Source organism: Triticum aestivum, chromosome 4D, assembly GCF_018294505.1.
Source record: "Triticum aestivum cultivar Chinese Spring chromosome 4D, IWGSC CS RefSeq v2.1, whole genome shotgun sequence".
Taxonomy (NCBI): domain Eukaryota; kingdom Viridiplantae; phylum Streptophyta; class Magnoliopsida; order Poales; family Poaceae; genus Triticum; species Triticum aestivum.
In genome coordinates this window covers 32,369,966-32,383,195 of record NC_057805.1, presented here as the reverse complement: position 1 = coordinate 32,383,195, position 13,230 = coordinate 32,369,966, and the positions used below count along the sequence as shown (strand labels likewise).

Here is a 13,230-nt window from a genome sequence, read left to right as displayed (position 1 = left end):
CGTGGATTATTCACGAAGAACAAAGATCATAGCAAGGTACTCCCTCTGTTATGAATTATAAGATGTTCTAACTTTTTTCTAAATCAGATGTACATAGACACGTTTTGTGTGTTTATTCACTCATTTCAGACCATATATAGTCCATATTGAAATATCTAAAATATCATAATTCGAAACAGGGGTGCTAGTAGCTAGCTATTAATATTGTGTAGAGAAAAGATGGAGTTGTGGCAGCAACAAACACATTGAACTATTGAAGATACGTCACATCTAGCCAGCTCAAAACAAAACAAAAAAGTTGGAATCCGCCGATCCACCCCACGGTATGCAAGTCATATACAACAAATTCATCAGACGTTTCACATACGTCGCATACAGAGTATTATTACTAGGTCCAGCCTGGTACCGGGGCCTGCCAAAATCCGGCACAGAGAAAACCACATGAAATCTGCGGAACCACAAATGCAGCGCGGCGTCTTAACAACAGGCTAGAAGTCAAATGGGGAAGCTCACCCATGTGTTACTTCTTCTGCTGCTTCTTCCCCGGCTTCAGCTTTATGACCTCATCGATGTACAGTATGCCCTTCCCCTTGTACACTTCCGGAGGTTTACTGCTTCGGACGGCTCCCGCGAAATGGTGCACCCTGTGCTTGTCGATGCCAGTGCAGCATATTATGTTGGGTTTGAAGCAGAAGACACGGACGGCGGGTGGAGCGGTGAACTGCACCTCGTGGCTGTAGCCAAGTTTCAGAAACAACTCACGGCCTCCTTGCTCTGTCCTTGCTTTGAAACCAACTCCGACAAGCTTCAGGAACCGAAAGAACTTGGATTCCATTGCAACAAGGGAAGTTCGTCTGAGGATGAACTGTTTGATTCCGGCTTACCTTCACAAAACAAGGACAAAAGGTACATCACAAAACTGAGCAGTCATGTAAACAAACAGGAGTATGATCATGCTGCAAGTACTGACAATTTGATATTATATAAGACAGTATTTAGATAAATTATTTTCAGAACACCGCAAGAGATTCAGTAGAATACATATGAGTTCATCACATAATCTCTTATTGCAAAGGATGAACTGTAACAATTAAACAACTCTTATACTGAAATAACCGCAGGATGAAACACCGACTCAAAACTCTGAAGCCCTACTCGGTTCCTCGACTATTGAAGATGGGGGTTCACGATGCCATATATTGAGTCAGGTTAGACACAAAGTAGCAAGTCTTACAGGGTGAACTCCCTTGTAGGGAACAATTGGTTGAAAAGAACTGACCACAGAACAAAGTTTGTGTCTATGTCAAACAGTGGAAGGTACTACACATGTTCTATTTGGGTCTTATCTCGATGCCAAATTTTCTGTGAAATTATATGCGTGATTTAGGAATTCCAAATAGGTTTGCATCTGTGAGTTGGACTCCGGACAACTCAAAACAAGATTTTACTGAAAAAAATTGATATCAATGTCAAATTGTTGCTATGCATAAAATTGCTTGCTTCTTACAACATTGGAAGAGCTATTGAAAGGAGAGGAATGGACTAATTAGTCAACTCAACAAGTAGGCTTGGAAGGCCCAATGAAGTTGATTCAGGAGTAGCGGGTGTTGGGTCAAATCATGTTCATAGTTTGTTTCCTGTTGTATTCCGCTTCTTTGCTGCTCAACATGGATGCTGAGTGATGATAACCCAGTCTCCCTCCAATGATAACTATATTTAGCTTTGATGCAAAGCTGATCAACGCCTTCCATATAAACAGTAAATGCCAAAGGATTTTACTTCCAAGGAAATGTGCAAAACAGAAGCAAGCAATTGCAGCTAGGAATTTAGAGATGGGGGTGTCAGGGCAGTGAAATCGCCAATTCTCACGCGCATTGCTACACTGGACACGGGCTAACACAGCGGTATCGATAGCATCTGCCTAAATAGACTACCGATGGGATTAACTGATCATACATTATAAGAAAATCTTGGCTTTTGACAAGCCAAAAGACATACACATACATACCACTGTTCAAAGCCACTTGGGCACTAAACCTGAAAAAACTATCGTGCCTCCTTCAGAAACAGCCCAAAACTAACTGCAAAAATGATGTGAAAATCTGTAGGTTGACCATGAGCTCGCGATGTTCACGCCTAGGCGGGTAATTGTTGAATTATACTAGCGCGGAAAACACGGAGCATCCACACTTGATTCACTGTCCACTAGGCCCTAGGCGTGCCGCGTCAAGGAACGTCACAGACAAATTCACAGAGCGGGTGATCCCCGGCGAAAATGGGCGTGGCTAAACAAATGGTAGGAGGAGCCGGCGGATCGAGCAGGGAGGGGGACGCGGGGGGGGGGGGGGGGGGGGGGGGGTGGTAATCGGCGCACCTGGGCTGCGAAACCCCTCGAGGAGGTCGTCCTCGCCGATGCCGCGAGCACCCACGGCGGAGGCCGGCGCCCGCGCTCCCTTCGCGTGCCCCGAGTGGCCCTCGTCGGCTCCGAACCAACCGCCGCCGCGCGCCGAGTCGTCGCCGAACTAGGGTTAGGAAGCTCTTGTGCGCGGCCTGGGTGGTGCTCGCCGCTGTGGGTGGGTCTAGGCCGGAACCATTTGCGTTTAAGGTTTCGGCCCATTGCAGTTGTGGCAAGTTTTTCTTTAGGATTTTTTTATTTTTTTATTGAAGATGCAGTCGTGGCATCTCTCAAAAAGAGAGAATGCAGTAGTGGCAAGTACTATAATTTCAATTTGTTTTGCTAATCCCTCCGTCACATTTTTCCTAAATTATAGAGGTAGTTTTGACGGAGGGAGTAGTAGAGTACTATAATTTCGTCAAAGCCATGCCTATGCATGAAAAAAAAAAACAAAGCATCAAATGCGCAATGGACAAACTACGGCAATGACCTTTTCCGTACCAACTTTCTCATGAAACCACAAGGACGACAAGTTTCTTCAACGGCAACGCCTTCAAGAAGGAAGCGACGATCAAGCGCCGCCGTCATCGGATCCAACCATCAAAGGCTAGATTCTAGGTTTTCACCTTAAAGAATCGGTCTGACCGTATCCGAGCAATGCCTCCAACAAGGTCACGACGCCAAAACATCGCCATTGCCAGGTATAACCAACTTTACTACCCCCTCCATCACATAATCTAGTGTTATAAACACTCTTATGTTATGAGATAGAGGGAGTACTTCCCTGTGTTGAAGGAGTATATTTTAGACGCGAACCAATTTACAGTTAGATGGTTAGAAGGATAGGGGAGAATAGAGCACCTGATGATGAGGTGCTCCTGGTGCACCTCGGTCGTTGGTTCCAGGATCGAATGGACAACATTTGGTCAATGCGAGTTTTGCAGAACATTCTCGAAATGACGCTGGGATCCACATACTGTGAATGTTGCCCATTGGATCTGGCAGGGATGCTATCAAAGCACCTAAGATGAGATGCTACTGGAGCACCTGATATTCTCCCAGTAGGACGGTGGTAACCCCAGTCCATCAGGGTTTAAGTTCTAAATTTGACACTGATGCTCGCATTTTTTTGGATTTATTCCAGGTCTTTCGGCTATGTATGTTTAGCGGGAGGGGACTTTTCCGTCGACAACGAAGGCATCTGTTACGACTTCATCAATCTAAGATAATGTGTCGGCTCAGTCTCTCAGAGGTGCTCGTATGGATAGGGCGCGCGTGAATGCGTTCATGGGGAAAATGTATTCATTTTCTTGTGCTACTTTTGTTTTCATCGTCATGGATTGGGGTTTCGGTCTGAGTGATTGTTGGCTAGTAGTAGTACTACATAAAAGAAACGGGTTTAAGTTACATTACACCTCGATCATGCTCGTCATAACTAGTGCACGATAAAACAGTAGTCCTTTTACAGCAAACTCGAGACAGCTTGTTCGAAAAATACAATCCAGCTAGGAATTCACTTCCAGCGATTCTCTAATGAGCTTCTCCGTGAGCTCCCTCGGAAGCCCTCGGACACCGTCCGCCGTACCGACCTGCGCAACAAATCAAAATGGCAATGGAATCAGAAGGGTCAAGTGGATTTGCAGTCTGTCTGTCCTCTGTTTTCAAAGCAGGAGCTCTGGGGCCGTATAGATGAATCTGCTCACCAGTTCCTTGATGAAGGGCAGCACCGATGGATGCGTCAGCTTGAGCCCCCCGGCCACGCAGGTCATGTCTCCTTCCTTCACCTGCAACACGCGCCATCCAAGAAAAAAAGGATTCAATCTTATTCACCAGCCGTTTTCCATGCTTCTTTTAGTTCAGACTTCAGAGGCTGTGATAAATCGAGAGCTTTACTTACGACTTCCTCGATGAACTCGACAGGTATGTGGTGGAAACAGATCTGCAGACCAAAGCTTGATTACTCGTCTCAGTCTCTTTTGCCTTACAAGGAGGCAGCTCTATCTGCTACTAGTTCAGTTGGGAAATGCTGCAGCTACCTCGGGTATATCCCAACCCCCTTTTGTAGCGCCGGTGCTCAGGTTGGTCAGGAGAACGTAGTTCACTGCCAATGCTCGATCACCCGAGTACGCTGTCACAACCACGTGGCACGAAGCAATTTGTTAGCCATATATATGCACATCACACTTCATCACACGCATATACACACAAGGAGAAGATGAGAAAGCTCGTTCGTTACCCTTGATGAATTCCCTGGCTTCTTCCATGCTCCTCGGCCTCTCCCTTATCACCCCTTTACTCACCACAACCTTCACCGAGCAGAGAATAATGGTGTTCAGACTCATTCGGATGTCCACACTGACAACCTCGTGCAACTATGGTTTATGCCTGAAACTGAATTGCCGAATTGATGTCCATACCTGGTCCGAAGTGATCAGAAGGGTAGGCGGATCTCTGATGTCTCGATCAGCACAGCCGTCGACCAGATTCAGTTTAATGGCGTCGGCCTATACATCCCAAGAAACGTCAGGGATTGGAGTATCACAAAGTTCAAAGCAAACTACAAGAAGCATCAAGTCATTCTGTTATGTTTTGTAGCAGCTGGTTGGTAGGTACTCCTACCTTGGCTTCGGCCAAGGCCTTGACCAGCTCCTCCGGCTTCTCCCTCCTGATGGCCCTCTCGTCGATGTCAGCGCTCTGGCAGCACACACACACACACACACACACACACACACACACACACCAAATACCCACTCCATCAGCAAGCAGGTAAAGAGGACGAGGTGAATCTAGAAGCTTGATTGGTAAGTGGAGGGTACTCGACCATGGTGGCGAACTCATATCCCATGTCTGACAGGATCGCGCGGCGCGCCGGGGACGACGACCCGAGTATGATCTTGAAGAAATCCCATGAAAAAGCAAGTGGCTTAGAGGAGATGAAGCGCGGCCAATAATCGACGGATACTGTTATGCAAATACAGAGAGAGACCGTAGGTTGGTAAGAGATATGTATACCTTGAATGATGGGGAGTTGTTGGAGCTGGAAGCCATGTCTGGTTCTTCTCTCGCGGAGCTCAGCTGAGGATTCTGAACCGTGCGGAGGCTCTGATCCGAGGCTGTTAAATAATCCTGCTGCTTTCTTGGATTCCAAGTATCCAAGCCTCGAGCTGATTAGAGTTGGAAGTACTACAACTTGATAATTATAACAAAGGGGGATTAAGGGTTGATCATCGGTACTAATTTATTTAGTGCTTTTGACGGTTGACCAGTGTACGCGGCAACGTGGAGTGGAGTGCGGCATGAGACTTTTCCTGGAACGTTCTCCAGTGCTCCCTTCCTTTTTATTTGTCCGCATATTAATTTTACAGTTTGCCTAATTCACATCCAGATGTTTTCTAAGGATGTCACATCTAAGCTCTCACAAATACACAACAACAAGAAACAAAAAAAAAACTAAGACAAAAAAAACATAGACCACAAAAATAGTAGACATGAAAGTTAGATGTGACATAACTATGTCACATTTAGATGTGTTCTAAACAGACCCTTAATTTTAACTGAAATCAAACTTCATTACATTTGACCAAGTTTTTTTTTAAATATGAACATTTACAATAAAAAAATCTATATGATGTGAAAGCATATTCAATTAATGATATTGATTTGGTAAAAGATAGAAGATTTTCTACCTTCTAACTACTTTTTTACTAAAGCATATCCTCGCAAAAAAATGTCAAGCATAAAGCGGAGGCTCATATTGAAGGAAATATGCCCTAGAGGCAATAATAAAGTTATTATTTATTTCCTTATATCATGATAAATGTTTATTATTCATGCTAGAATTGTATTAACCGGAAACATGATACATGTGTGAATACATAGACAAACAGAGTATCACTAGTACCTCTAGTTGACTAGCTCGTTGATCAAAGATGGTTATGTTTCCTAGCCATAGACAAAGAGTTGTCATTTGATTAACGGGATCACATCATTAGGAGAATGATGTGATTGACTTGACCCATTCCATTAGCTTAGCACTCGATCGTTTAGTATGTTGCTATTGCTTTCTTCATGACTTATACATGTTCCTATGACTATGAGATTATGCAACTCCCATTTACCGGAGGAACACTTTGTGTTCTACCAAACCTCACAACGTAACTGGGTGATTATAAAGGTGCTCTACAGGTGTCTCCGAAGGTACTTGTTGGGTTGGCGTATTTCGAGATTAGGATTTGTCACTCTGATTGTCGGAGAGGTATCTCTGGGCCCACTCGGTAATGCACATCACTTAAGCCTTGCAAGCATTGCAACTAATGAGTTAGTTGCGGGATGATGTATTACGGAACGAGTAAAGAGACTTGCCGGTAACGAGATTGAACTAGGTATTGAGATACCGACGATCGAATCTCGGGCAAGTAACATACCGATGACAAAGGGAACAACGTATGTTGTTATGCGGTTTGGCCGATAAAGATCTTCATAGAATATGTGGGAGCCAATATGAGCATCCAGGTTCCGCTATTGGTTATTGACCGGAGACGTGTCTCGGTCATGTCTACATAGTTCTCGAACCCGTAGGGTCCACACGCTTAAAGTTCGATGACGGTTATGTTATGAGTTTATGTGTTTTGATGTACCGAAGGTAGTTCGGAGTCCCGGATGTGATCACGGACATGACGAGGAGTCTCGAAATGGTTGAGACGTAAAGATCGATATATTGGACGACTATGTTTGGACACCGGAATGATTCCGGGAGGTTTCGGACATTTATCGGAGTACCGGGGGTTACCGGAACCACCCCCCCGGGAAGCTATTGGGCCTTATGGGCCTTAGTGGAAAGGAGAGAGGGAGGCCAGGAGGTGGCGCGCGGCCCCCCTTGCCCCAATCCGAATTGGGAAAGGGAAGGGGGCGGCGGCCCCCCTTCTCCTTCCTTCTCTCCACCTCCTCCTTCCCCCTTCTCCTACTTGGAATAGGAAAGGGGGGCCAAACCTACTTGGAGTAGGATTACCCCCCCTTGGGCGCGCCTCTCCCCTTGGCCGGCCCTCTCCTCCTCATCCCCCTTATATACGGAGGAGAGGGGCACCCCATAGACAACAATTGATCTCTTGGATCTTTTAGCCGTGTGTGGTGCCCCTCTCCACCATAGTCCACCTCGATAATATCGTAGCGGTGCTTAGGCGAAGCCCTGCGTCGGTAGAACATCATCATCGTCACCACGCCGTCGTGCTGACGGAACTCTCCCTCAAAGCTCGGCTGGATCGGAGTTCGAGGGACGTCATCGAGTTGAACGTGTGCAGAACTCGGAGGTGTCGTGCGTTCGGTACTTGATCGGTCGGATCGTGAAGACGTACGACTACATCAACCACGTTGTGCTAACGCTTCCGCTTTCGGTTTACGAGGGTACGTGGACACACTCTCCCCTCTCGTTGCTATGCATCACCATGATCCTGTGTGTGCGTAGGATTTTTTTTGAAATTACTACGTTCCCCAACAGTGGCATCCGAGTCTGGTTTTACGCGTTGATGTTATATGCACGAGTAGAACACAAGTGAGTTGTGGGCATACAAGTCATACTGCTTACCAGCATGTCACACTTTGGTTCGGCGATATTGTTGGATGAAGCGGCTCGGACCGACATTACGCGTACGCTTACGCGAGACTGGTTCTACCGACGTGCTTTGCACACGGGTGGCTGGCGGGTGTCAGTTTCTCCAACTTTAGTTGAACCGAGTGTAGCTACGCCCGGTCCTTGAGAAGGTTAAAACAACACTAACTTGACGAACTATCGTTGTGGTTTTGATGCGTAGGTAAGAACGGTTCTTGCTCAGCCCGGAGCAGCCACGTAAAACTTGCAACAACAAAGTAGAGGACGTCTAACTTGTTTTTGCAGGGCATGTTGTGATGTGATATGTTCAAGGCATGATGCTATATTTTATTGTATGAGATGATCATGTTTTGTAACCGAGTTATCGGCAACTGGCAGGAGCCATATGGTTGTCGCTTTATTGTATGCAATGCAATCGCCCTGTAATTGCTTTACTTTATCACTAAGTGGTAGCGATAGTCGTAGAAGCAATAGTTGGCGAGACGACAACGATGCTACGATGGAGATCAAGGTGTCGTGCCGGTGACGATGGTGATCATGATGGTGCTTCGGAGATGGAGATCACAAGCACAAGATGATGATGGGCATATCATATCACTTATATTGATTGCATGTGATGTTTATCTTTTTATGCATTTTATCTTGCTTTGATTGACGGTAGCATTATAAGATGATCTCTCACTAAATTTCAAGATAAAAGTGTTCTCCCTGAGTATGCACCGTTGCCAAAGTTCGTCGTACCCAGACACCACGTGATGATCGGGTGTGATAAGCTCTACGTCCATCTACAACGGGTGCAAGCCAGTTTTGCACATGCAGAATACTCAGGTTAACTTGACGAGCCTAGCATATGCAGATATGGCCTCGGAACACTGAGACCGAAAGGTCGAGCGTGAATCATATAGTAGATATGATCAACATAGTGATGTTCACCATTGGAAACTACTCCATTTCACGTGATGATCGGTTATGGTTTAGTTGATTTGGATCACGTGATCAATTAGATGATTAGAGGGATGTCTATCTAAGTGGGAGTTCTTAAGTAATATGATTAATTGAACTTAAATTTATCATGAACTTAGTACCTGATAGTATTTTGCATGTCTATGTTTGTTGTAGATAGATGGCTTGTGCTGTTGTTCCGTTGAATTTTAATGCGTTCCTTGAGAAAGCAAAGTTGAAAGATGATGGTAGCAATTACACGGACTGGGTTCGTAACTTGAGGATTATCCTCATTGCTGCACAGATGAATTACGTCCTGGAAGCACCGCTAGGTGCCAAACCTGCTGCAGGAGCAACTCCAGATGTTATGAACGTCTGGCAGAGCAAAACTGATGACTACTCGATAGTTCAGTGTGCCATGCTTTACGACTTAGAACCGGGACTTCAACGACGTTTTGAACGTCATGGAGCAAATGAGATGTTCCAGGAGTTGAAGTTAATATTTCAAGCAAATGCCCGGATTGAGAGATATGAAGTCTCCAATAAGTTCTACAGCTGCAAGATGGAGGAGAATAGTTCTGTCAGTGAGCATATACTCAGAATGTCTGGGTATAACAATCACTTGATTCAACTGGGAGTTAATCTTCCGGATGATAGCGTCACTGACAGAATTCTTCAATCACTGCCACCAAGCTACAAGAGCTTCGTGATGAACTATAACATGCAAGGGATGGATAAGACGATTCTCGAGCTCTTCGCAATGCTAAAGGCTGCAGAGGTAGAAATCAAGAAGGAGCATCAAGTGTTGATGGTCAATAAGACCACCAGTTTCAAGAAAAAGGGGAACTTCAAGAAGAACGGCAAACAAGTTGCTGCTCAAGAGAAGAAACCCAAGTCTGGACCTAAGCCTGAGACTGAGTGCTTCTACTGCAAGCAGACTGGTCACTAGAAGCGGAACTGCCCCAAGTATTTGGCGGATAAGAAGGATGGCAAGGTGAACAAAGGTATATGTGATATACATGTTATTGATGTGTACCTTACCAGAGCTCGCAGTAGCACCTGGGTATTTGATACTGGTTCTGTTGCTAATATTTGCAACTCGAAACAGGGACTACGGATTAAGCGGACACTGGCTAAGGACGAGGTGACGATGCACGTGGGAAACGGTTCCAAAGTCGATGTGATCGCCGTCGGCACGCTACCTCTACATCTACCTTCGGGATTAGTATTAGACCTAAATAATTGTTATTTGGTGCCAGCGTTGAGCATGAACATTATATCTGGATCTTGTTTGATGCGAGACGGTTATTCATTTAAATCGGAGAATAATGGTTGTTCTATTTATATGAGTAATATCTTTTATGGTCATGCACCCTTGAAGAGTGGTCTATTTTTGATGAATCTCAATAGTAGTGATACATATATTCATAATGTTGAAGCCAAAAGATGCAGAGTTGATAATGATAGTGCAACTTATTTGTGGCACTGCCGTTTGGGTCATATTGGTGTAAAGCGCATGAAGAAACTCCATACTGATGGACTTTTGGAATCACTTGATTATGAATCACTTGGTACTTGCGAACCATGCTTCATGAGCAAGATGACTAAAACACCGTTCTCCGAAACTATGGAGCGAGCAACTGATTTATTGGAGATCATACATACTGATGTATGTGGTCCAATGAATGTTGAGACTCGCGGCGGGTATCATTATTTTCTCACCTTCACAGATGATTTAAGCAGATATGGGTATATCTACTTAATGAAACATAAGTCTGAAACATTTGAAAAGTTCGAAGAATTTCAGTGTGAAGTTGAAAATCATCGTAACAAGAAAATAAAGTTTCTACGATCTGATCGTGGAGGAGAATATTCGAGTTACGAGTTTGGTCTGCATTTGAAACAATGCGAAATAGTTTCGCAACTCACGCCACCCGGAACACCACAGCGTAATGGTGTGTCTGAACGTCATAATCGTACTTTACTAGATATGGTGCAATCTATGATGTCTCTTACTGATTTACCGCTATCATTTTGGGGTTATGCTTTAGAGACGGCCGCATTCACGTTAAATAGGGCACCATCAAAATCCGTTGAGACGACGCCTTATGAACTGTGGTTTGGCAAGAAACCAAAGTTGTCATTTCTTAAAGTTTGGGGCTGCGATGCTTATGTGAAAAGCTTCAACCTGATAAGCTCGAACCCAAATCGGAGAAATGTGTCTTCATAGAATACCCAAAGGAAACTGTTGGGTACACCTTCTATCACAGATCCGAAGGCAAGCCATTCGTTGCAAAGAATGGATCCTTTCTAGAGAAGGATTTTCTCTCAAAAGAAGTGATGGGAGGAAAGTAGAACTTGATGAGGTAACAGTATCTGCTCCCTTATTGGAAAGTAGTTCATCACAGAAACCGGTTCCTGTGATGCCTACACCAATTAGTGAGGAAGTTAATGATGATGATCATGAAACTTCAGATCAAGTTGTTACTGAACCTCGTAGATCAACTAGAGTAAGATCTGCACCAGAGTGGTACGGTAATCCTGTTCTGGAGATTATGTTACTAGACCATGACGAACCTACGAACTATGAAGAAGCGATGGTGAGCCCAGATTCCGCAAAATGGCTTGAGGCCATGAAATCTGAGATGGGATCCATGTATGAGAACAAAGTGTGTGTTGGGGAACGTAGTAATTTCAAAAAAATTCCTACGCACACGCAAGATCATGGTGATGCATAGCAACGAGAGGGGAGAGTATGTCCCTCGTAAACCGAAAGCGGAAGCGTTAGCACAACGTGGTTGATGTAGTCGTACGTCTTCACGATGCGACCGATCAACTACCGAACGCACGGCACCTCCTAGTTCAGCACACGTTCAGCCCGATGACGTCCCTCGAACTCCCATCCAGCCGAGTGTTGAGGGAGAGTTTCGTCAGCACGACGGCGTGGTGATGATGATGATGTTCTACTGACGCAGGGCTTCGCCTAAGCACCGCTACAGTATTATCGAGGTGGACTATGGTGGAGGGGGGCACCGCACACGGCTGAAAGATCAAACGATCAATTGTTGTGTCTCTAGGGTGCCCCCTTGCCCCCGTATATAAAGGAGCAAGGGGGGAGATGCGGCCGGCCAGGAGGGGCGCGCCAGGTGGAGTCCTACTCCCACCGGGAGTAGGACTCCCTCCCTTTTCCTAGTTGGATTAGGAGTGGAGAGGGAAAGAGGAGGGAGAGAGGAAGGAAAGGGGGGCGCCGCCCCCTTCTCCTTGTCCTATTCGGACTAGGGGGGAGGGGGGCGCGGCCCTGCCCTGGCCGCATCTCCTCTTCTCCACAAAGGCCCACTATGGCCCATTAAGCCCCCGGGGGGTTCCGGTAACCCCTCGGTACTCCGGTAAAATCCCGATTTCACCCGGAACACTTCCGATATCCAAATATAGGCTTCCAATATATCAATCTTCATGTCTCGACCATTTCGAGACTCCTCGTCATGTCCGTGATCACATCCTGGACTCCGAACAACCTTCGGTACATCAAAACATATAAACTCATAATATAACTGTCATCGAAACGTTAAGCGTGCGGACCCTACGGGTTCGAGAACTATGTAGACATGACCGAGACACGTCTCCGGTCAATAACCAATAGCGGAACCTGGATACTCATATTGGCTCCCACATATTCTATGAAGATCTTTATTGGTCAGACCGCATAACAACATACGTTGTTCCCTTTGTCATCGGTATGTTACTTGCCCGAGATTCGATCGTCGGTATTGCAATGCTTGCAAGGCTTATAGTGATGTGCATTACCGAGTGGGCCCAGAGATACCTCTCTGACAATCAGAGTGACAAATCCTAATCTCGAAATACGCCAACCCAACAAGTACCTTCGGAGACACCTGTAGAGCACCTTTATAATCACCCAGTTACGTTGTGACGTTTGGTAGCACACAAAGTGTTCCTCCGGTAAACGGGAGTTGCATAATCTCATAGTCATAGGAACATGTATAAGTCATGAAGAAAGCAATAGCAGAACACTAAACGATCGTGTGCTAAGCTAACGGAATGGGTCAAGTCAATCGCATCATTCTCCTAATGATGTGATCCCGTTAATCAAATGACAACCCATGTCTATGGCTAGGAAACATAACCATCTTTGATCAACGAGCTAGTGAAGTAGAGGCATACTAGTGACACTCTGTTTGTCTATGTATTCACACATGTATCATGTTTCCAGTTAATACAATTCTAGCATGAATAATAAACATTTATCATGATATAAGGAAATAAACAA

At 45.3% G+C, this 13,230-nt stretch overlaps 2 protein-coding genes across 2 annotated transcripts; both read right to left on the bottom strand.

The window, feature by feature from the left end:
• Nucleotides 1-228: 228 nt before the first annotated feature.
• LOC123095961 (60S ribosomal protein L6, mitochondrial) lies at nt 229-2,585 on the bottom strand. Its single transcript, XM_044517528.1, has 2 exons — nt 2,375-2,585; nt 229-884 (listed from the first exon to the last, which is right to left on the bottom strand). Exon 2 carries the CDS (start codon nt 833-835, stop codon nt 521-523), a length of 315 nt encoding a protein of 104 aa, XP_044373463.1. The 5' UTR covers nt 836-884; nt 2,375-2,585; the 3' UTR covers nt 229-520.
• A 1,168-nt stretch (nt 2,586-3,753) lies between these two features.
• Nucleotides 3,754-5,587, bottom strand: LOC123095960 (7-methyl-GTP pyrophosphatase). Its single transcript, XM_044517527.1, has 9 exons — nt 5,408-5,587; nt 5,217-5,288; nt 5,015-5,089; nt 4,813-4,899; nt 4,632-4,701; nt 4,432-4,523; nt 4,293-4,334; nt 4,099-4,179; nt 3,754-3,984 (listed from the first exon to the last, which is right to left on the bottom strand). The coding sequence occupies exons 1-9, from the start codon at nt 5,441-5,443 to the stop codon at nt 3,901-3,903; spliced, it is 639 nt and encodes a 212-aa protein (XP_044373462.1). The 5' UTR covers nt 5,444-5,587; the 3' UTR covers nt 3,754-3,900.
• Nucleotides 5,588-13,230: the final 7,643 nt, after the last annotated feature.

Coding starts and splice junctions, on each gene's coding strand:
- LOC123095961 (XM_044517528.1), bottom strand. CDS start 835: ATGGAATCCAAGTTCTTTCGGTTCCTGAAGCTTGTCGGAGTTGGTTTC.
- LOC123095960 (XM_044517527.1), bottom strand. CDS start 5,443: ATGGCTTCCAGCTCCAACAACTCCCCATCATTCAAG. Junction 5,289..5,407: donor ACAACTCCCCATCATTCAAG/GTATACATATCT, acceptor GATTTCTTCAAG/ATCATACTCGGGTCGTCGTC. Junction 4,335..4,431: donor GGGGTTGGGATATACCCGAG/GTAGCTGCAGCA, acceptor TTTGGTCTGCAG/ATCTGTTTCCACCACATACC.